The sequence below is a fragment of the Alexandromys fortis genome, unplaced genomic scaffold, assembly GCF_014885135.2.
Source record: "Alexandromys fortis isolate MF-2015 unplaced genomic scaffold, M_Fortis_MF-2015_v1.1 scaffold_172, whole genome shotgun sequence".
Classification (NCBI taxonomy): domain Eukaryota; kingdom Metazoa; phylum Chordata; class Mammalia; order Rodentia; family Cricetidae; genus Alexandromys; species Alexandromys fortis.
The window spans coordinates 2,782,640-2,806,015 of record NW_026068061.1 but is presented as its reverse complement, the minus strand read 5'-3'; the positions used below and the strand labels follow the sequence as shown (position 1 = coordinate 2,806,015).

The following is a 23,376-nucleotide window of genomic DNA, read 5'->3' as shown; positions in this document are numbered from 1 at the left end:
TCACAACCATCTGTAATGAGGTCTGGTGCCCTCTTCTGGCCTGCAGATATACACACAGACAGAATATTGTATACATAATAAATAAATAAATATTTAAAAAAAAAGAAATCTGAAGGACTCTGAGCCCAATAGAAGAACAGAAAAATTCACACTGACAGCTTACACAGTATTTAAAAAGGCCTGTCTGGTCCACACAGTGAGGTTTTGTCCCCCAAGCAAAACAAATTAAATCACAAAACCCCCAAAACAGAAGTTATGGGAAAAAACTAATATTTAATAAAAATACAAATTAGAACTATAAAATAGTAACATTTTTCATTCAAACTCTCCACCTAGTTTTTTAATTTATTCATTCTTTGAAGTGGCAATCTTATATCTGAGAATTTGTCTCTCATGTACACACTCACAGAATACCATATTTACAAGGCTACTAATTATAGCATCCTTTTATTTAAATTTTTGAGATTTTATTTATTTCTATCTTATGTGTATGGGTATTTTGTCTGAATATATGTCTGTGCCCCACATCAGTGCAGAACCTATGGAGGCCCTAAGATGGTAACAGATCCCTGGAACTGGAGTTACAGACGTGGGCTGCCATGTGGGTTCTGGGAATCAAACCAAGGTTCTCTGGAAGACAGCAAGTGCTCTTAATCATTGAGCCGCCTCTCCAGACACTCCAGCACTGTTTTAACAGCATGGCGATCTACTTAACAGAATGGCATGCGTGTCTAAAAAACCCAACATGAGTTTTTCTCACAGCATAGCCATTCATGTAACCGAACAGTACACATCTCTGGGGTGGGGGTGCCCTTTGTATTTACTGAGGAGAGGACAATGTTCAGAACATCTTTAAAACTAAAGACACATTGTGTTCACAATATATCATCACTTGCACAAAGTAATATATCTTGTATCTGCTTTTGTATGTGTGTACAAAGAAATCAAACACAAACTAAGAAGGTGACCAGAAGGTAGGTAGGCAAACAGAAAACAGAGATAGAGGGCTAGTTTCACTACATGTTGGAGAATATAGGACAAACACATTCCCATATGACTTAAGAATTTATTTCCCTGTGCAGCATAAACTCAAGGCATGAGCCCATTGCTGCAGGAAAACTAGGGGGAACGAGAAAAGGGGAGAAAAGGAGGTGCTGACTTCACCGTCTCTAGGGATTATTTCATTCACAAAATAAGGCTTTTCTTTTTTACTTTTCCACTTAAAAAAAAAAAGTGTGTGTGTGTGTACATGCCATGACGCCTATATGCCAGTCAGAGGATAACTTGAGAAAGTAGGTTCCCTCCTTCTGCCATGTGGTTACCAGGGACTGAACTTAGGTTCTTATATTTGGCAGCAACACCCTTATCTGCTGAGCCATTGCTACCCTGCTGACTGAAAATCAGGATTTAAAATTTTAGTTATTAGTATTCTGTGTGAGTGCAGACACATGTGCCAAAAATGCACATGGAGGCAAGAGACAACTTCTGAGGGTATCTTCCCACTGAGTAGGTTATAAGAGACAACTTCTGAGGATATCTTCCCACTGAGTAGGTTATAAGAGACAACTTCTGAGGATATCTTCCCACTGAGTAGGTTATACGGGATGGAACTGAAGGGATAGCAAACACTTATACCACTGAGCCATCTTGTTGGTCCAGAATACAGCATTTTATTAAATATATGAGATAGAACTTACTGTGATTTGCAAATTTAGGACCTTAGTTTAGGGAGGATCGAACCTGTTTAAGAATACTGTTGCTGTTAGCGCTGTCTGTTCAGTCTACCAACTTACACAATGAAAATACAAGAGCTCAACTGTGAAGAAGAGAAAACCAGGACAAACAGTATCTTCCTTCTCTGTACCCTTCTCTATTTCTCAATATATCCATATATGATACTGGGGCGGGGGTGTATCAGTAAAATTCTGACACAGGAGTTGATTCTGCTCTAGCCCAGTAGGCGGAAGGGCAGAATCAACTCCTACAAATTGTTCTCTGATCTCCACAGGTGTACCATCGCATATGTGTAACCACATACAAAGTAAACAAACTAGAAGAACTATTTTTTCTATAAAAATGCTGAAAATATAGTATATGTGAATTTTGCCTGAAAAAAGTGAAGATGGATACAAAGTAAAACTTGAGTAGTAACTGTATTCAAATCAGTGAAAAGCGTCAATATCTTATTACTTGAAGGTAAATAATTTAATTTTACAAGAACACGGGCTGTCTCCTCAAGATGAGTGATGTTATTCACAGACTTACTCTCCAACCCCATTTCTTTTCTTTCCACATACAGCTGAGGATGGCTTTGAATTCCCAATCCTCCTGCCTCCACTTCCTAGGTGCTGGGATTACACGGCACACATCATCGTCCAGGCACTAAGCTCGGACTTCCGGCAAGTACTCCACCAACTGCACGACTTTCCAAGTCTCACTTGCTTCTCATCCTACTAACGTCAGCTAAGATGGGTAAGAATCAATTCTATCAAACTATCAAGAAAGACAGTTTCTTCCTTCTGAGTCAGACTAAAACAAAAAAGGGTGTGAGAAAGGGGTAGGAGAAGAGTGGCATTTTCACTAATGCTGCAGTGCTTACATTTAAAAAAGGTTTTCTTGAAAGAGATTTCATTTTACTGTTTGCATTGCAGCAAGTAGATAATCAGATAAAATACTACTGAGAAGTGAACAATACACACCATGGGGCTTAAACCTAAAGAAAAAAGCTGACACTATAGTGCTGAGTACTTAAAATTATTTCCTGGAGATGGGAAAGAGCATATGACTGACAATTGTCCACACTTACTGGTACCTAGCAGTGAAAAAGGATAGAGGATTAAAAAGGATTTAAATCTTCCAACAGTCTGTAACATCAGATAAAACGTCAAATAATCGAATTATGCTAAAAAGGAATCGATTAGAGAGCAGTTCTATACATCCACATTCTAAATTCTAAAAAACTATAGTTTACTGGGATAGAAGCTGGCGATCAGCTGGCGTCTAAGAATATCAGTAAACCTTAAAAGCAAAAATCAAACAAAACCTATATAGTTCAATATTTATCTTAAAAGATTTTCCATTTCCTCGAAGTTACAAATTTTAATTAAAAATGCCATAAGTCTAATAATAAAAATGTTTATATGTCAGAAATACCTAAGGAGTTAAAAAGATATCAGCTAAGTCAGGAAAGGAAAAAAAAAACCTTCAGAATCAGGCATTTTAGAGTAGAGAAGAATGCTCATTTTGTAGGTTAACAACATTTCTTCCCCCTTAGGTGGAAAAGGTAGCACACATTTTCCCATGACTTAAGGTTTGTGAGCAGTTTTTACGGTATAAATCTGTAAAATTAATACAACCCAAGAATAAACATGGCAGAAAAGAGTGTCTATAGAAACAAAAACACAAATGTTCATTAAGATTTGTGCTCCATTTTAGAAACCATGGGCAAAATAAATTTTCAATCAGTAATGGAGAATAAAAATAATTTTCTGGAAATAGCTATTTCATCCAATATTAACTTGGAAATTCTCAACAATAACAAAAGATGCCTTCTTCTCCCCTCCTCCCCCCACAAAAAAACCCAACAACCCTGGCCTACTAATGGAAGCCCTTTGCATTTATTTCAAATGTTTGTTTTGTGCTTGTAGTAGTGGGTGCTAGGCTAGCTTTGAGCTCTTTTATGTTCAAGCTGAGGTCAAAAGGACAACTTGTGGGCAGTGATTCTCTCCTACTACGTAATTGTGGGATACAGAACTTAGGTCATTTGGCTTGGCCTTTACTTAAAGAAAGAGCCTCTCACCATCCCAGCCTTGAATCTTTACATATTTACATATTGAAAGTTTACATATTTAATTTTATGTGTATGTGTGTGTTCTGCCTACATATATGTCTATGTATCACATGCATGCAGTGCCCAAGGACGCTAGAGCAGGGTACCAGGTCTCTTGGAGCCAGAGTTAGAGTTGGTTGTAAGCCACCATGTGGGTGCTGGCATTGGAAACCTAGTCTTCTGGAAGGGTAACCACTGTTCTTTACCAGTGTGCTCTCTCTCCAGCCCCAGCCTTGAATTCTCGTGGTTCTCCCATTTCCACTTCTAGAGTGCTGAGATTATGGCAATGAACCACCGTATGTAGTCCTTATGTTTCTTCCTTACCCCATTTCAAATATCTGTCCAAATTTTAAATTGGAAATCTTTAATTTCATTACCCTCTACGGTTTCTCAGGATTTCCTTACTTGAAATTTTTTCCTTGCCTGGCAAGTGCTCTTCTCCAGCACCTTACTATTTGAGTACTTCTGTGGTAATTCTATTGTTCTTTTTTTTGAACTCAGGCTCAAACTTTCTCTTCTGACGTAGGATTCCCTTCTGTAATCTGTGATTACCACTGATTAATAAAGAAACTGCTTTGGACCTATAACAAGACAGAACTTAGCTAGGTGGGGAAAACTAAACTGAATGCTGAAAGAAAGAAGGGCAGAGTCAAGAGAAGCCATTGAGCCACGGCCAGAGACAAATATGCTGAAACATTGCCGGTAGGCCATAAGCCTCGTGGTAAAATATAAAATAATGGAGATGGGTTAATTCTAGATGTAAGAGCTAGCTAACAATACGCTTAAGTAACTGGCCAAGCAGTGATTTAATTAATACAGTTTTTGTGTGGTTACTTCGGGAGTCTGGGCAGCCGGGAAACAAACAAGTGGCACCACACTCCTCTATAAAGATGCCTCTAACCTTAACAGTTAGTATACTTGAATCCTGTGTCATTTGCTATGCTGGTTCTAAGGCCTCTTTTTCTATGCATTAAATTTTACAACACTTCCCAAACTGTTTCCTACATAACTTTCTTTATAGTAATTCTTCCTAGACAGTGGACATTGACAATGCTACCATTTTATATATAAAACAAATGAATGTAAAAATAGCTCTTAATCTCATTCCTCATTTTTAATTTGAAGATAAATACTTGCCATGTTCTTTTAAAAACTGTGTTTTCTTTTTATAAACATGCATAAAAAACACTCATATACACAATATCAAAATAAGTAAATCTTAAAAGGGGGGGCTGGAGAGATGGCTCAGTGGTTAAAAGCACTTGCCGCTCTTGCAGAGGACCCAGGTTTGATTCCCAGCATCCACATGGCAGCTCACAACTGTCTGTAACTCTGGTCCCAGGGGAGTCAATGTCTTCTGATCTCCATAGTCATCAGGCCTGCATGTGGTGCACATACAGACATGAAGGCAAAACATCCATACATATAACAAGTAAATACATAATACATATAAAGTATATATACATATAAAGCATATTTATATACAAATTATATATGTATATATACATATGTATATATTTTATTATATTTAAAACACACATATGTATGTTTTAAAAAATTACATTGACTTGCTTATTCTGTGCCTGTATGGAGAGCACAAGGTACATGATCAAGGTGAAAAGACAACTTTCAGGAGTCAGTTTTCTCTTTCTACAACAAAGGCCCAGGGATTGAGTTCAGGTTATCAGACTTGTCAATAAGGACTTTACAAACCACTAAGCCATCTAGGCAGGCCTATCTTATGTTCTTACAGTCAAGTATCTAATATATAAATTTAGATACTCCAAATCCACTGGAATAACAAAAGTTATAAATCCTGAACAAACTTCACTTCTTATTTTCTATAAGGCCTCACCCCAGCATTTATATCTTTCTAGATAACACATACTCTGTCTTTTCTATACCAAGGATGCCAGACAATGAACACTGGCTAGAAGAAAGGTTTGGCAGCATTAGATGGTAGCAGGATTATTAGATAGGGAATTAGTAAATACAGTGTAACTTGACTTCATTCACATCATGTCATTTATCCTTTGGCAACTATATATTCTCTTATCATATATATATATATTCCTTCATCAAATGGTTTCAGAGTTTTATGAAATAGTATAACCATGTAAATATTCTTTACCTCTCTGTATAGGAATTGGTAATTGAATGGTAGAAAAGAAGTTAAAAAAAGAGAGAAGCAGATAGCAGGATATATACAAGTATGAAACAGTGCTGTGTATTTCAGATTAAAGAGTTTTCACAAGTGAAGCAGTGAGACTATGAGAGATCAAACAGATAAAAAGGGAAAGGGACTCAAGTGTGAAGAGAAATAAAGGATGACAAGGCCTAAGACAACCAAAAATTGGACAATGGTAGTGTGTCATGATAAAGGCAACTGGATTTGTAGGGAAGGTAGGGAAGGGGGTAGTCTAGGCTTCATCTGAAATGTGGATCCTGGAAGAGAGATACAGAAAGAAGACTACAGGGATTAGGCATACAGAACTCCAGAGGAGCCTCAGGTCGAGAGCTCTAGGTCTGAGAGCTTTAAGAACGTGGTAGCTAGCTCAACCTGTGGGAGAAAATAAGCAAACTTAAAGTTAAGTCAAAATGGCAAATACACTGTAGAAGACATAAAAAGTTATGGAATAAGATGGGCATGGGAAAGCAAATATAGTTCTTAGGAATACTACATATTCAATAGCTTCAAACTATCTCCTCTTTCTCAAGAACCTAACATGCTGTTTCTTTCAGCTAAACAGCCATTTCTGAATAAATCCCCTCAATCCCATTTTTACAACCAGGCTTGACCAAAATGAAAATGAGACTATTTCTTTGTAAACTAAACTAAACTAAACTATAATTTAAGTAATAGTGAAGAGTACATAATTCTTATCTATTATAAAGTTATTATTTTCATTTATGCCCACTTCTTGACAGAAAAGAGGTATTTAAGGCCACTTTCTAGAAAAACCCTAACTCTATAGACAATACATATAACAAAATATAACGAATACACAACTAAAACATTTATTCTTAGGTTACTCAGTTTTCCTTACTACTTTATGTCTCTTCATTCTTCATAATCTACTCACAAAGTCCAGGGCAGTAATAAATAAATAAAATGAAGGTTGCCAAGGGATTGTTTCAACTGGGTTAAACCGAGAATAAGAGAATACCTTGAGGTTTCTGAATATGTAATTGCTTGATTCCTGTTTGAACAACATCAAACCCAGTCACTATTCCCTAAGGAAATGAACAGTATTCATTACTGGGGGAAAGTATCTGCTCTCTGTTTTGCTTAGGATTTCTTCATGTAGCCCTTCAAACTTGCAACCCTACCTTCTGCCTTGTAGTGTGATGATATCTGGTATGTAATCACACACTGTGCTCTTTATTTGGCCTTTAATAAATCAATCAATGTTTTACAGTTGAGATGTTTAAAAATTACATAGACAACCCTGAGCAGACAAACACCTTTAACAAAATTAAAGATAGCACAGTTTAGGCCATCATTTCACTACTACTAAAGTCCCCTTTGCCCTCTACTTCATGGTAGGGTAGCCATTATGGGAATGGAGGTAAAACAGCTTATCTATCCTCTGTTGTCTAAGTACAACACTGAATTCACAAAGAGTATTTGTTTTCAAGAGCACAGACTTTTGAGTTAGAAAAGTTTTTATTTATATATTAAGGTAGAATCTTGCTACATAACCTAGATTAACTTCAAACTCAGGATCCTTCTGTCTCAGCCTCCAGTTGTTTTTAAATCTAAATTCTACCCACTCACTAGAGGGGTAGACCTTAGGGAGTTAACACACTATGACCAACCACATTTGTAAAGTGGGATCACAGCTGTACTGTTTTAAAGGCAGCCTGTCAAGGGGACTTATGATTAAAAACCCACATATTTCAATTAGTTCCTTCCACTGTTTCAAACACTTACTTTGTAAGGACAAGTTCAAGAAGACCATCATTTATTCAAAATGTAATTAAAAATTCAGTCAACTGTTAAGATTTCAAAAATATACAGTAGTAAAATTAACTTGAGATTGAAATTTATATTAAGGCTTATGAAGCAGTATTTATGTAGACTAAAATATGTAGATTGTTGGGAGTTTCACTGCATAAAATACAACTACTGTGGGAAAAAAATCACCAATGGCCACTGAAATATATCAGAATCAATTCAACATAAAGTTTGCAAAAAGTGTAACTAAAAAATAGCCTAGGCCTTCCTTTCAGTGTTACATGAAATACCAACAATAAATTACTAAAAGTTCAGTTTGAGCTGGCACTATTCTGAAGTTACCAGGATAAAGATGTAAGAAACTAGTCAGCTATTCAAACTCCTAGAATGACTCAAAGAATCTCAGAGGAACAGTTAAAAACAGGCAGATCTCAGGGAGCTTCTCTTCCTACTAAAGTTAGTACAAGTCAAGTCAATGATTGTAGCTCTTCATACTCTTTTTGGTTGTGAGCCTGACCTTTAATGGCATATCCTCTCTCTCTCTCTCTCTCTCTCTCTCTCTCTCTCTCTCTCTCTCTCTCTCTCTGATATATATCTGATATAATATTCTGTCTGTGTGTATGTCTACAGGCCAAAGAGGGCACCAGACCCCATTACAGAAGTTGTGAGCCACCATGTGGTTGCTGGGAGTTGAACTCAGGACCTTTGGAAGATCAGGCAATGTCTTAACCTCTGAGCCATCTCTCCAGCCCTGAAAATGTTCTTTACATTTGGTTTTATTCATTGAGAAAAGGATAGCAGTTTCTATGTGCTAGAGACAACTGCATGAGGGAAGTGTATGCCAGTGAAATTCAGCATTTCAAGGAAAACAAGACTGACTTTCAAAACTCCTAATCTTTCAGCTAAAATTTTGACAAAGACTTTTCACATTACAAGCAGATTCAGTGATCAATCTAGTGAAAACGAGTTGTATCATCATATTTCATAAATGCCCATCCATGAGTTCTCTCAACTGACCAATTCTTTTGATAATTCAACCAGAAATGAGTCCAAGAAGAAGTGAAAGAAACCAAAGGTTATTCTGAAGTGAGCAGAGCAAGGACAAAGATTTGAAGATTTAGTTAGATGAGATAAAGATGGTTCATAATGCCTTTAAAGATGTCTTGTAAACAAGACATGAGATTTGGGAGCATGAAGAAATTCCAACTCTTTATTCCTTTTTCATTAGTGGATCTAGGCACAAATAGCCTACGAAGTCCCCGAACCATCAACACAATCAGCAATTAAAAAGAAGACATCTTGTGATTTCTATTAAGCAGCACCTCCTCACCATTTCAGACTGATGTTTATGTTAGTAAGAACTTAAAGAATCATGAATTAAAGCCTATATTTATAAAACAGCTAAACAGACAATGTACCCTCTTCAGTATTTTGCATACAATCTGAAGTGCAGTTAATATTCTCTTAAATACGCTATGTGGTAGTAATCATCTTTTTGGTATCACCTATGCGATGCTGGTTTTGCATCCATGCAGAACTTAGGCACTTTGGGGCCATGGAAACTTCCACTGATATCCAAAGGAAGGACCTGAAAGCCAGACAACGTGTGGCAAGATTACAATCCCCGTGGTAAGCCCTTGAAAGGACAATTATGTGAAGCTGTGAGAGTCATCTTTAAGATGACACAGGGACTCCAGAAAGTCAGAGATGACAAAAACATGGGCTATTTGCCAAGGAAAGCCATAGGCAATGAACAGAGCCAGCCCAGTAGAGAGGTCATAAAGAAGGTGAGGCATAAATATATTCTAAAGGAACCCCAATAGTTTAAAGATAAGAGTTTCATATTTTGATTAGATTTCAAGTTGTTTATACACTTTTAATCATGACATTGAACAAAATTTGTCTTTGATCTGCAAATGTTAAATTTAACTGAAAAGTTAACAAACAGTTTCAACTTGAACTTGTTCTAAGCAGCATCATTTTGGATTAATTGTCTTCCCTCTCTCTTTCTATTTATTATTGTGGTGCTGCAGACTGAACCCCAAACTTTGTACATTTTATGCAATTAATATACCACCAACCTCTATCAATGGCTGCTATGTTTTGAGACAGGGTTTCATTGTCAAATCCTTGAACTCTTTAACCCTCCTGCCTCTACTTTGTGAGTGCAAGGATTAGAGGTGTGTATCACTATGCCTGGCTTTCTTCAGACACACAGAACTTTAAAATGTTTAATAGTTCTCTATATTTAAAATACAGACAAGAGGTTATAAAAGGTTTGTCGTTCAAAGAGATATAAAATCAAAACCAAGACGATTTTCAAAGCACACACAAGGGTTAAAGGTTTATGTACATAAAAGAAATTTTGTTTTATAAATGTTTAAAAAGTACAAATAAGAGGTTTTTCAATAGATTTTTTTACAACAAAGTAAAAAATTCACAAAGTGAGAAATTCTTTTGAAGCATTTAGTAGTTTTACTAGATTTGCCACTATCCTAGGAAATAAATGCAATTGGAGCTTTTAAAACACAGCCTCAGTGTTTGCTATTTATAAGATTTGATTATTGAAGGGTAAATTTCTTTTTTTTTTCCTTCGAGACAGGGCTTCTCTGTCTAAACTCTGGCTATCCTGGGGACTCATTCTCTAGACCAGGCTGGCCTCAAACCCATAGCTTGCCTATGTCCTCCAAGTGCTAGTATTAACGGTGTGTGGCACTACCGCCTGGCAAGGGTGACTTTCTTAATAATTTCATTTAATGGTATTCTAATAGGTACTAAGGCTTTAATGTTTCACATATTTTTTAAATTTAGCATGTTTGTGTACATGCACACACATGAAGGTACCATGGTGTGCACAGAGGACAATTTGTGGAAGTTGTTTCTCTTCTTCCACTTTTACATGGATCATGGGGATTGAACTCGGGCCACTGGGCATGGTGTCAAGCACCTTTGTCCACTAAACCACCTTGCAGGCTCAAGACTTTCTTTTTTTTTTTTTTTAAATTATAATACACATTTATTTTCTTAAGACCATAAACATTAAACTTGAACTGAATGTTTTCTAATGCAAAAATAATTTTAGACACTATGCAACTCACAACATGTATTAAACTTTATAGTTTAAATGATGATTTTGTAATAGAGAACATCACACTGCACTCAAGCTCAATGTGAATTCAATTTATACATTTATGTCTTTGGATAATATACACTTATCTGCTGAGTTATCTAGGGTAACTCTCCACACTGAATAAGAACCTATACATATTCTAGAAGCGCTAAACTTGACTCCTAGTGCCACCATTTAATGGTGTGATAGATTATTCCATCTCCCTATGCTTCAATTTTCTTCTCTGCAAAACAAGAAAATGTGATAGGCATGGTCATGCATACCTTTAATAATAGCATCCTGGAGGCAGAAAGGAGGAGAGTCTTTATGAGTTCAAGGCTACCCTGTCTACACACCAAGTTCTAGGACAATAAAAGCTATACAGTGAGGACTGCCTCAAACCAAACCTTAAAACAAAACAGCAAAAATCCCCATCGGGGTACTGATAGATGGTATCTATTTAACTATGACTTAGAAAAATTACATGAGATAATGTGCCAAGAACACTGAGTACAGTGCCTAACAGTAACAAAAACACAACTAGTTTGTAGAGAAATCTAATCAACACTTGAACAAAAATTGACAGCATGGGATCCCCACAGGGTTTCTGTGTCATCCTGGCTGTCCTGGAACTTGCTCTGTAAAATAGGCTGGCCTCGAACTCACAGAGATTCACCTGCCTCTGCCTCTCAAGTACTGGGATTAAAGGCATGTGTCACCAAATCCAGCAGTATGAGATTTTTTTTTTTTAAACTAAAGCACCTAGTTTGTTTGCTTGTTATTTTTCAAAGAGGGTCTTTCACTATGTAGTCCCAACTGTCCTGGAATTTGCTATATTAGACCGGGATGACCTCAACTTGGCCTCCAGAACGCTAGAATTAAAGGCATGAGCCACCAAGCTTGGCCAAAACTTTCATTATTGATACTATTCTTGAAGATCTGACAATTGCTCTTAACTTTTTATATAACACTGCAAACATAATTCTACCTCAAATTCCTCAATTCACAATTTTTGGAAGCTTCTAATTATTAAACAAACATTAGAGAAATTAGACATTTTTTGATTGAGTTATGCAGATTTGTTATAGGAAAATGAACAGGAAGTATATAAAATAATAAAAAAGAACTTGCTGGTTTATTTCTTTCCAGACTACTTTTGAAGTAGTAAAAAATTACTACTTTTGAAGGAATTTAAGTTTACAGAGAGGTTACAGAAAACCACACTAGAAACAGCAGAAGACGGAGTAGGTATGAATATGGATAAGAAGATAGTAGACAAAGACCTGTCTGCCGGAGGAAAAAGCTGAAACAGCTACAGTGGCTCAGCTGCTATCAACCCACACCTTTTAGTTTTCTTAGAAAGGAACTCCCGGTAGTTATTGACAGCTTTGTAGTATCTGTGTAACATACTTTAATAAGAACATTAATCCTATAATGATGTAATTATGGACATATAACTTAGCCCATACTTTTCTCATTTTCAAAATATAAATTTCAGATGAAAAATTGTAAGATCGTATCCTGAATTAAACTTACTGAGAGCCCACTTGATCAAAATACAGCTCTATAAAACAAATCAAAGAAGGTAAATAAAACAAATTGTTTTTCTAAGCAGAAAATTTTGAAAGAAATTAATTTTCAAGATATACAAAAATATAAACTGACATCTAATATACTGCTTTTATATTACACTGTCATTTTAAATATTCTCAACATAAAAACTAGGAAACATTTGGCTGTGTTTAGAAACAAAGATGGCCTTTATGAAGAAAGTAAAATCCTCCAAAGAAATAAATTAATTTAAACAATATTTTATTAAAAATGAATATATTCTTTTTTTTTAAGAAAAAGTATTTCCTGGAAAAATAGCTGCAAACTATTTTGGGCTTTTCACTACACTGTAAGCATCTATAACAGATGCAACAGAAATATTTAATGTTACTATCATACAGGATTTCACTTTCTTTTTTAAACTGATGTATTTATTAAATACTACTATAGAGACAGGGTCTTGAGCTTTGTGGGACTTTGAAATGATTACATAATCCAAGTATTTAAAATTCTAAGTTTCAACTTATATTTTATACTGTTAATTATACAACGTGCTCATTTTGTTCATATAGTCATCTCAATACAATAACATCAGGTATAGTACATAAAATCTAATCCATTAAGTCTTACCAATTTATGACCTGATGAGACACTCTTGTGGACAACACTCAGTCCTTAGAAGCTAGAATAACCCTCCAACCATTTGAGGGCATCACAACTTTTAAACTTTCGGCTTTCGATCATTATTATGTCACATTCCTCCTCCGATGCTGAATTCTAAAAGAAATTCTAGCAAAGAGTTTAAGTAAATAAGTGTTTTAATCAAATAGCCTTTAAAATCGTCTATAGCAAAGGTTTATGTTTTACCATGATTACACAACTGATATTTTTAGATGTAAAATAATTTGAAATATTTGATTTGGATTCTTAAAACTTAAAATTCCAACACGGACTTTTAGGCCACCAGAATATCTGTCAGTGAAGAGTCAAACAATAATGGAACCAATTAAAAGTTCAAGATCATGACCCAGAAATTCTGATTTAACACCATGCAACCTGATAGACAATTTTAACCCTACAGAATGACACTGAAATACTACTCTCTGGTTCATGTATGTCTCTAAACTCTAGCACAGGTGGCAGGACCATAAAACTCTGCATGGATCACTTCAGTGCTTATAATAGCATTCCACTTTTATTCTGACATCTGTCTGCCTATACTCCTCTCATCATTAAAGTAGACATGTTGGTAAGAACAAACTTTATCACATGCTTTAGGTACAGAAGTAGTATATCCTGAATGATTCAGCAGTGGTCCTGGATATCATCTTGGTAAGGGTGTCAAACTAGGGAAAAATTTTAAAATTGTCAAAGCCACTTTGTTATAAGTTATCTTCTTAAATTGTAATTATTATTATTATTTTTTTTTTGCCAGAAAGTTTCCTACTGGGCATCTATTTCAATCCGTGAAGAATGACATCTTTACAAAATGTGTCTGATAATGCTATTTTTATTTTTAGTTGCAAGTGAGCCACAGCAAAGGCCAACAACTGTGGATAGTTTTTACCTAAATTAACACTCTAAATAAAATGATTTAATGGGGGAGGGGAGTAAAGAGGAGGGAGAAGGAAAGAGATCCAATATTGAGGAAGATGAGTATGTTCACAACTCCAGACAGTCCTGGAAGGAAACTCTGCAGTATCTTCGGGTATCTGACCTACATGTATGCAGTGCAATGCTGCCACAGGTTCTACCTTTGAAAGGAACTTTTTTTAATCATACAAGTTTATTTACAAATAGAATCTTTCCAAATGTAATCTCACAAAACATTTGACATCATTAAAATTATATGAATTGGATTTTTCCCCCCAAAGCATAAGCTTATATGAAATCACCTGGTGAAGGCAAAAATCCATATTTACCCAAAGCTGTGATCACTTCATTAATTATCACCAAAATGTCTCTGGAGATTTTTATAGTTATAATTCTAGCAATCAAAAAAAATACTCACTGAATATTTATTTTTTAAAAATCTAATTTTGATGATTTATTCTGTTATTGGAAAACTCCCACAAAAAGATAACATATGTAGTTCTATTTAATGAACTAAATGCTTCCTGAAGTGTGTATTGATAGCACTTTGCTTGTCTGGAAGGCTTAGATGAACTGTCCATTTGAAGAGCAGACAATGCTTGACTCTTTGTTAAAGGGCTGGCTTACACATAGTGTCACAGTTAACGCCTGGGAAGCCTTTGAAAGATACAACTGAATTAGCCACACATACAGCAAATTCTGTTTTTTTACTGATAAGCTTATAGGAAAAAATATACACATATTATGAAAACACAGTAATTTCAGTTTAAAAATTATGTTTAAGAAATATAAAACTTCTATTTCAATGTGTTCCTTGAGCACACATTTTAAAAAATTAGTTGTGATATAGGACAGGGCCATATCTGAAAAGTTTTATTCTAAAATGAATCTAGGTAGCTGAAGTATTTTATAGATTAATCAGATAAGCTTTGAAATGCTAACATTAGAAATTCCTTTTATGAGTACCTAAAAAGCTTTGTCAATCATAATCTAACAATATCTTATTGTTAGGAATAAAAATCCCACTTAACTGACAATGTGCTCTTGTAAGATTTTAGTAAAGAACTAGATATACGCTTGCTATCACTTAGTTCACCTTTATGGAAAAAGCAACAAAACAGAACAAAATAAGAGCAGGAGGGCAAGGATGAATGACTTAAAAATTTCCAAGTATTAATTTGAAAAGTGATAGACCTGAATAACAAGCCTTTAAGATTTCCCCAAATAACTTTCCAGGGGAAATTCCTTGAAATACTTGGGGTTAAACCTAGGATTTTGAGCTGGTGAATGCACTACCACTGAAAGCTGGACCCCCAGCCTGCTTTTGCTATTTGAACGCATATCTCTGGAGTCATACACAGCTCTATTTTCAAGTATAAACCACATTTCTTTTAAAATATTCTAAAATTTCTGTAAGATTACCATGTAGGTAATCTTCGCTGCTGTTCAAAAAAGTTGTCTACACATAGCTACTCCTTATGTTATGTATTACAAATATGAACTTAGAAATATCTAAGATAAACAACTAGCAGAAATATTCCTGACAGAATAAAAATATGGGAAGACCATATGTTCCCAGAAATTAACACAGAAACTACAACTGGTCTAATGTATTATAATACAACCAAAAAGCTCCTATGTGGTGGTACATTTTTTATTTTGTGTGCACATGTACGTATGTGTTCTAGTGAATGTGTGTAGGAGTGGGTATGGAGACCGGAAATCGACATCAAGTGTCTTCCGCACTCATATCTCCACCTCACAGTCTGAAATAAGTCCTTCTCATTGGCTGACCATTATGCCCCAGGGATCCTCTCCAGTGCTGGTTTAACAGACATGTGTTTCTATTCCCAGCTCCCCCCACACCTCTTCAAAATGTGCATACAGGGAATCAAATGAAGGTCTCAGCTTGTGTGGCAAGCGCTTTACCCACTGAGTCATTCTCCTCGCTCATCCTCCTTTCTTCCTTCTTTTTCAGTGCTGAGGCTTGGGGCCAGGGCCTCACATACACTATATACAAACTCAGCATTATCACTAAGCCACATTCCTCAGCTCTATGTAAATTTATAAATTTAGAAAGGACATTAAAGAAAATTTAAAAAATAAATTTGGGGGTGGGAGAAGATAAGATGGAGTAACAAAGTAAATGGAGGCCAGTTGTATACTTCAAATATACGCATTAAAATAACTACATACTTTCTAACAGGAAACCATATATTTTACTCTTGAGTTACTGATTTTCTTTGAGACAAGGTTCCTCTGTGTAGCTCTGGCTACCCTAGAAGTTGTTATATAGACCAGGCTGGCCTCAAACCCTGAGTGCTGTTACTAAAAGCCTGTGCTCCCATGCCCAACACAGTATACTGTGGACAGTAACTATGGACAGTGACAGTCATGTTGCCTGCACATATGTTAGCATACTGAGGACACCACCATTTCTGGTCCAGAATTAAAAAAGCTGGGGGAAAAAAGTACTATCTTCCAAATCTTTCTTTTAGTTTGAGCAAGTCCAATAATGAATCTTCAAATTCTGAAGAGGTAAACTGTCTTAACATAAAAATGCCATTTAAAAGGATATTTAGCAAAGGATAACAAATTGCAATTATTTTCATTTATTAAAATTTATTTCTTCCAAATATAGCAATTATTTTAGAAATAGCCAACTAAAGTCCAAACATGGAAGCTAATTTTTGGTAATCCATAATATTTAAAAGTTCTCTTTTTTTTTTTTTTTTTTTTTGGTTTTTCGAGACAGGGTTTCTCTGTGGCTTTGGAGCCTATCCTGGAACTAGCTCTGTAGACAAGGCTGACCTCGAACTCACAGAGATCCGCCTGTCTCTGCCCTGAGTGCTGGGATTAAAGGCATAAAAGTTCTCTATCAATTACAAACAAAAAACCCAAAAATTTATCTGTGGTACTAGTATGAGAATATGTGTGCGGGCACCTAAAGAATGCCATCTACAGCTTAAAAGTTGGCCATATAAATCTCTCCCGCTGCTCCAATCTTTAAAAAAAAATATGAAAATTTCATCTAATTTTTCTTCTCAAAAGGATTATGTATGAATTTAAATATACTGAAGTATGAATCTAAAACAAAACAATAACAAAAGAAAGACATTCTGTTTGTTCTAGGTCACTAATATTAGGGTATATTTTCTTTAAGTCTGAGCAAGAATAAATAATAAGCTTTTCCTAACAAATCTTTGTTTCCTAACAAATCAAGATTTTGGAAAATAGTAAATTAATTAACACCATTTAGTGCTATTTAAAGACTTGGTTTACTTAAAATATGATAGAAAATAATTACCATGACCTCTGAAAGTAGGATGGGTGATATAGGTTGAGTAATTTAAGTAATGAAGGAACAAAATCGTGTAGACTGGTAAATAGCTGAACAATTTCTCATTGCCGATTCTGAAGTCTATCAATGTGTAGAAAATAGACATCAATTTATCATATATTGCTGAACTATAGAAAAATTAAGAGAAGAAATGTTTAGGAACTAATGAAACAGTACTCCAAAGAATGGGGCTAAGATTTATGATTAAAATATGGCAGCAGACAACTGTCTAAGAGCAGATGCAAATATTTTCTCCTCTTTTGGTTAGGAAGCAATATTCCCAGAGTGGTCCCATTTCTAAAACATCCTTCTCATACTATCTCCTCCTCTGATCTCAACGTTACGTGGTACTGCCACGGTTCTGGCATGACCCTCTCTTACCCTACTCTCTTCCTTGGAACCCTGGCCTTTCCTAAAGTTTGAACTCTAAAAACAGAGAAAAAAATATTATCTTATTTTACAGCATTAAAAAGCTATGTATCACGTAGCTTTCTAAAACACAATGGCATTGAACAGACAAAGTTCTTTATCCACCCAGATTCACTGAGTCTGAGAGCTCTGCTACATACTTGGGCTAAAATAAAACACCACTTTTCAGAGATGATTAATGGACAGCCTGGTCAAATTCGAAGCTTTTTGATGTATAAAACTTTATAAATGGAACTACTCCATCAACAGGCAAAGTGTAACCAAAATCTGTCTAGATGGATAGTGTATAATTCTGCACAGGACTCTGTTTAGTAAATGCATCACTGTATATGTCAGGAATCTTACTCCAATAAAGGAACAAAGATTCTTTTTTTAAAAAAATTATTATCTTACTTCTCTGCCCCGTTACATATCTGGATATTTCTACCAGTCTGTCAACTAATTCATAAAACAGCTAAAACCATAAATCTCATCTATATATCTATTCAAACTAATTCTTTTACTAACGCATCCTACAATATGTGCGTTCCCTCAGTCAACTGGGTTTTGAACACTCTGGAGTTGTTTGAGTGCTTCCTTATAATCCACAAGCTATAAAATCTTTTTTAAAAAATCATACTTTTCTTTGTTCAATCGAGTTTTTCTTCTCTGTTATTATATTATACAAATAATCAAATCCAACTATTGTTTTTTACATGTATGTGTGTGTATGTATATATTTCCACACATGTATGTAAGCCCTACATATTCTCAGTGGTCCATAGTACCATTCCTCTAACTAGATTGCTTCTTTCCCTCAGTTTTCTAGTTCTAAAATACCAATTTCCACTCACTCTCAACTAAGAAAGCTACCTCACTCCAACTTTCCTTGTAAAGTGGAAAGTGCCTGGATATTATAAAGGGCCATCATTTTCAATTATGTGATAATGATTCTCTTTATCTTTTCCCAAAGACCAAGCTCATTAGGTTTTGATTTTACAATCTTGATTTTCCTGATATTATAGGAATCAATAAATTTGTGTCAGATAATGGCATTTGACCACTTTCCTTATTAATTTACATTTAAATGTTCCTGCTACCATAAGAACAAGCTAACGCCAAGGAAAAAATCATATTTCCCCTGTAATTGCTTAGCACTTCCGGACTAAATTTAGCCAATTTCTTCATGAAGACAAAACACTCCAAGTGTTTATCCATAAGGCAAATTCTATCTATCTATCTATCTATCTATCTATCTATCTATCTATCTATCTATCTATCTATCTATCATCTATACAATATTCTGTCTGTGTATGTCTGCAGGCCAGAAGAGGGCACCGGACATCATTACAGATGGTTGTGCACCATGTGGTTGCAGGGAATTGAACTCAGGACCTTTGGAAGAGCAGGCAATGCTCTTAACCACTGAGCCATCTCTCCAGCCCAAGGCAAATTCTTAAAAGCAGTCTGGTTTCCTCTCTTTAGTCTTCTCTCTAGCACTTCCGTATCTTACTGACAGACATTTAAGTAAACTGTCTGTTGTAATTCTTACATTAAGCTTTCATAGACAAAAACTCTTAATGATGCTTAATTCCCAGTGATTATTGAGACAAATTTCTAAACAAATTCTGTAGATTTAAGAAAACCAAGAATGAACACAATTTTCAAAAGGTAGTTGAAATTTAGCATCACTAAAACGATAGCTAGTATGTGAGAATACCACAAAAAATGACTTCACAATAATATAAGCTCTTAGAGAATTAATCATTTAAGATATATATGGGGCTGATTATCTTTGAGCTATCAGTATCACTCTCCTCATATTTCTCATCACTTCCACGGACTTTCCTGAGGACTCTGCAACTGACAAATGAGGAAAGGAACACAAAAACTATGATGGTACCTAAAAGACTTGAGTAGCTTCAATTTCAGTACATAGTGATGAAAACCCTGGAGAGCTGAGAAAAGATTATCTGAATATAGACAAGGGCAATCTGGCTATTGAAAAACCTCTCAAATTACTAATTCTAACTTAAATATAGGACAAACTGGTAAGTTAATAAAGGTAAATAAAGGAGAACTGGTAAGTTAATGAGGAATAGCATATTAGTAATTTATAATTTGAATATAAAGATACTTGATAAATTGAAAGTATATTGGAAGGAGAAAAAGGTTTCAGTCCTTAAAATTGGGTACAAGCATGGACTTTCAGATAGTCAAACATGATTAATGAAAGCTGGTTTAAAAGCTATCCCCAGGAACAGAGCAATGCCTCAATGGTTAAAAGCACTTCAGCTATTCCAGAGGACCCGTTTGGTTCCTAGCACCCAGGGAACTGGATGGCTCACAACCAGCTGTTACTTCAGCTCCAGATTTGATGCCCTTTTCTGACCTCCATAGTAGCATACCCCCCACTCCCCATTCCCAATAAAAATAAGCCTTAAAAAGTCTACCCCACTGATGGGCAAATTTATGCTTCAATATATGTAGATAACACAAATCATATACAGGAGTTATGGCTTCCTAAACCAACGGTTCTCAACCTGTGGGTGGCAACCTCTTTGGGGCTGCATGTCAGATATTTACATTTTGATTCATAACAGTAGCAAAGTTATAGTTGTGAAGGATCAATGAAAAAAATCTTATGGTTGGGGGTCACTACAACATGAGGAACTATATTAAAGGGTTGCAGCATTAGGAAGGTTGAGGATCATTGTCCTAAATTCTTGAATAGTTCTATTTAACAAGAGAATTATCTTTTTAAAATACTTATTTGGCAAATCAATTATTAAAAAAAAAACCAACCAAACAACAACACAAAAACACATCACAAACCCCCAAATTTACAATAGTCCAAAATAAGGCTATTTGGTGAGATCCAAAACAAAGCCAAAAGTTATAATTAACATTTTAAAAGCAGTATTATTCTGTTAGGAATAAACAGAAGCACAGTGCTTTCTCAGTGTCAGTTAACAAGTCTGTATTTGCCAAATAAAGCTGTATAAACTGTTCTGTTAGAACTAATAAAGCCCGTCACTCCTCATTTGTGTGTGTGTCTATCACTTCCCCCATCTTAATAATAAGGCAAGGCCTCCAAATGATTCTGGATCTTGTTGACTGGCTAGACTGGGTAGACCAGCAGGCCAGTGAAATTCTGGAATTGTCCTGTTGTCACCTTCTAGTGTCTGGACTGCCACACCTACATTGTTTTTTCTCTTTTATATGGGTGATAGGGATCTAAATTCAGGTCTACTGCCTTTTTCCCAGTCCAGAAATATATTTTTAACCTATGAAAAACTAATAGATACAGAATTTGCCCATTTCTGAGATGCTAAAGGTATTTGGTATCTACTAAAAAGAACAAGTATTTAGCTGTAACAACAAATTGTGACCAAGTAACTTCTATGGTTGTCCTACAATGAAACCACTTTAATATTAGACCAAAATTATAGAAAATAAAGATTAAACTTTCCACAACATATTAATGAAAATAATATTCATTTATACTGACATGATAGCTTATGAAAGCTAGATATTACAAATAATTAAACTGCATTTAAAGCTACTTATCATATTCAAATAGAGTATTTCCTTTGTATTGAGGAAAAGTATAAGGCATACCTCAAGTACTATTTACATGATTAAAACTTTGTTTCATACTATAATCTAGTTATGTATTTCTCTATAATACTTCATACTGTTAGAACAAAACTAATTTCAACTTGATTATATACACAGCATTACAAATTTTAAAACTTCCTGTTCATAAACTATCTAAAATAATTTTTGGCTAAGTAAGAAACAAAACATCTAAAAAATGTAAAGTATTAGAAAATATCTTTTGAGTTATACACACAAACAAATCAAGCCAAAAATTAAAAGAAAGCTTTACTATTTACTATTAGCGCAATGCAGATCATGTCTTAATATGACATGTACAGGCACTCAGCAACAATCTTTTCTAATGAAAGAGGTAGAGTGGAGTCTATTAGTGTTATCCAAAAGTATGCCAGATGACACAAATGCGTTGCCAGGCAGAGTTAAAAGAATCTAACAAGCTTTGTGGGAATTTAAGAAACACTGTGCTCAACTCCTATTAATTAAATACAGAATGATGGATTGCTAATAAATATTCAGCCAAATAACTGAACAAAGCATATACTATTTAAAAATGTGTGTTAAGCAGAAAGATAAACCAAAGTATCTTTTGCCAAAAGTGAAATCAAAGAGTTTTTTTTTGTTTTGTTTTAAGTGAAAAATAAGACCTAAACAGTATCTCTGTGAAAAAGCAACCTGTTTGGGGGAGGGGGGGGGTCTTACAAATTGTTTTATAGATATACAAAATTCTAGCAAGCAAATGTGGTGACAATTTGTTGTCAAAATTAATGATAATTTTGTTACTCAGGTCTTGTCCCTCTTCCAGTTTAATTTTTGAATGGTATTTTGTTTTGTTATAAATCCTATAAAACGGCACAAAAATAAGACTTATTTAACAGAAAAATGTTTTGCCTTAAAATATATGAAGCGACTATTTCAAGACAATGGAATATTTAATCCTTAAAAATAGATATAACATGCACAGAATGCAATAAAATTAAAAAGCACATTTATGTTCTATAGAAAATAGTCTTTTTGGTTTATTTTGCTGCTTTGTTCCATGCTAGATTCCATGTGATTTCCCCCCTTTAACAAAAGTCAGTTTTATGCAAAGCAATTCATGCATACACTTTTGCATGTATGCATTCCATATCAAGTAATCATACCTATCCCAGAGGCTCTTTGATTCCTGAAACGTGTTCAAATGGAACGCTTGGTAGAAAGCAGTTGAAGGATTCCTGTGAGATCCAAGAATCAAATGGAAATGAAGTTGAGAATGTACAGTATATTCAGTACTTACAAAAAATGGAAGATTTTAGATTCTCATACAGTGTAACCACTTAAATTTGAAAAAGGAAAAAAAAAACATTGAGACTGCTTAAAACAATGCTTTTTAAAGCACACAAAATTCACAAACCACAGAAATTCAGATTCAAAATTTTAAAAGAACAAATAACAGATAAAGTTAAATACTAGCATTCAATTGTGTGTATATATACATAAAATTAACCAGAGCCTATCAATACCCTGTTGTAGTGATGCCTTAATGATCATCTATGGTTGTTCTCCAGTAGCATATCCACATACAACACTAAGCTATAGCTTTCTAGGATTTGTTAACAGTGAAGGGTTAATGATGAATAATAAACAGTTCTTCTTGGTTGGACTTGATACATTTCCACTTTTAAGTTTATTTGTGTGTAGTTTCTCTAGGCTAGTGGTGGGGGGAACAATGTGATTGTATGGAAGCATTCTAATTTCTTGCATGAGTATAATGCCCCCTTTAAAGGGGAAAACCTATCAACTGTATCATTCATTCCTACTATCCCTATGGTCAACACCACAGAACTCTAACTAACTAATGAGCTCATGTAGGCTAACTCCAGTATGTACAATTGACCCGATGTGTCAGGAATGATTTCTCAAGGAGCTAAGCTTTTGACTAACCTGGTTCCTAACTGTTTCCACTCATTAAGCATAATTCTAATGTC

At 35.0% G+C, this 23,376-nt stretch overlaps 1 protein-coding gene across 4 annotated transcripts in view; it reads right to left on the bottom strand.

The window, feature by feature from the left end:
• Positions 1 to 23,376, bottom strand: part of Tsc22d2 (TSC22 domain family member 2) — a 45,426-nt gene that overhangs the window by 8,886 nt on the left and 13,164 nt on the right. Inside the window, exons 2-3 of one of the 4 annotated variants that reach the window (XR_007588386.1) lie at positions 22,552 to 22,623; positions 13,078 to 13,236 (exon numbers count right to left, since the gene is read on the bottom strand). The exons of 1 other annotated variant lie outside the window; for it this stretch is intronic. Coding sequence is in view for 1 of the 3 variants with exons in the window: in XM_050120192.1 (XP_049976149.1) it covers positions 22,552 to 22,623 (72 nt within the window). In the remaining 2 variants the exon portion in view is untranslated. The remainder of the gene's footprint in view (positions 1 to 13,077; positions 13,237 to 22,551; positions 22,624 to 23,376) is intronic. 2 more of the 4 variants (XR_007588387.1, XM_050120192.1) reach the window with 2 other exon arrangements.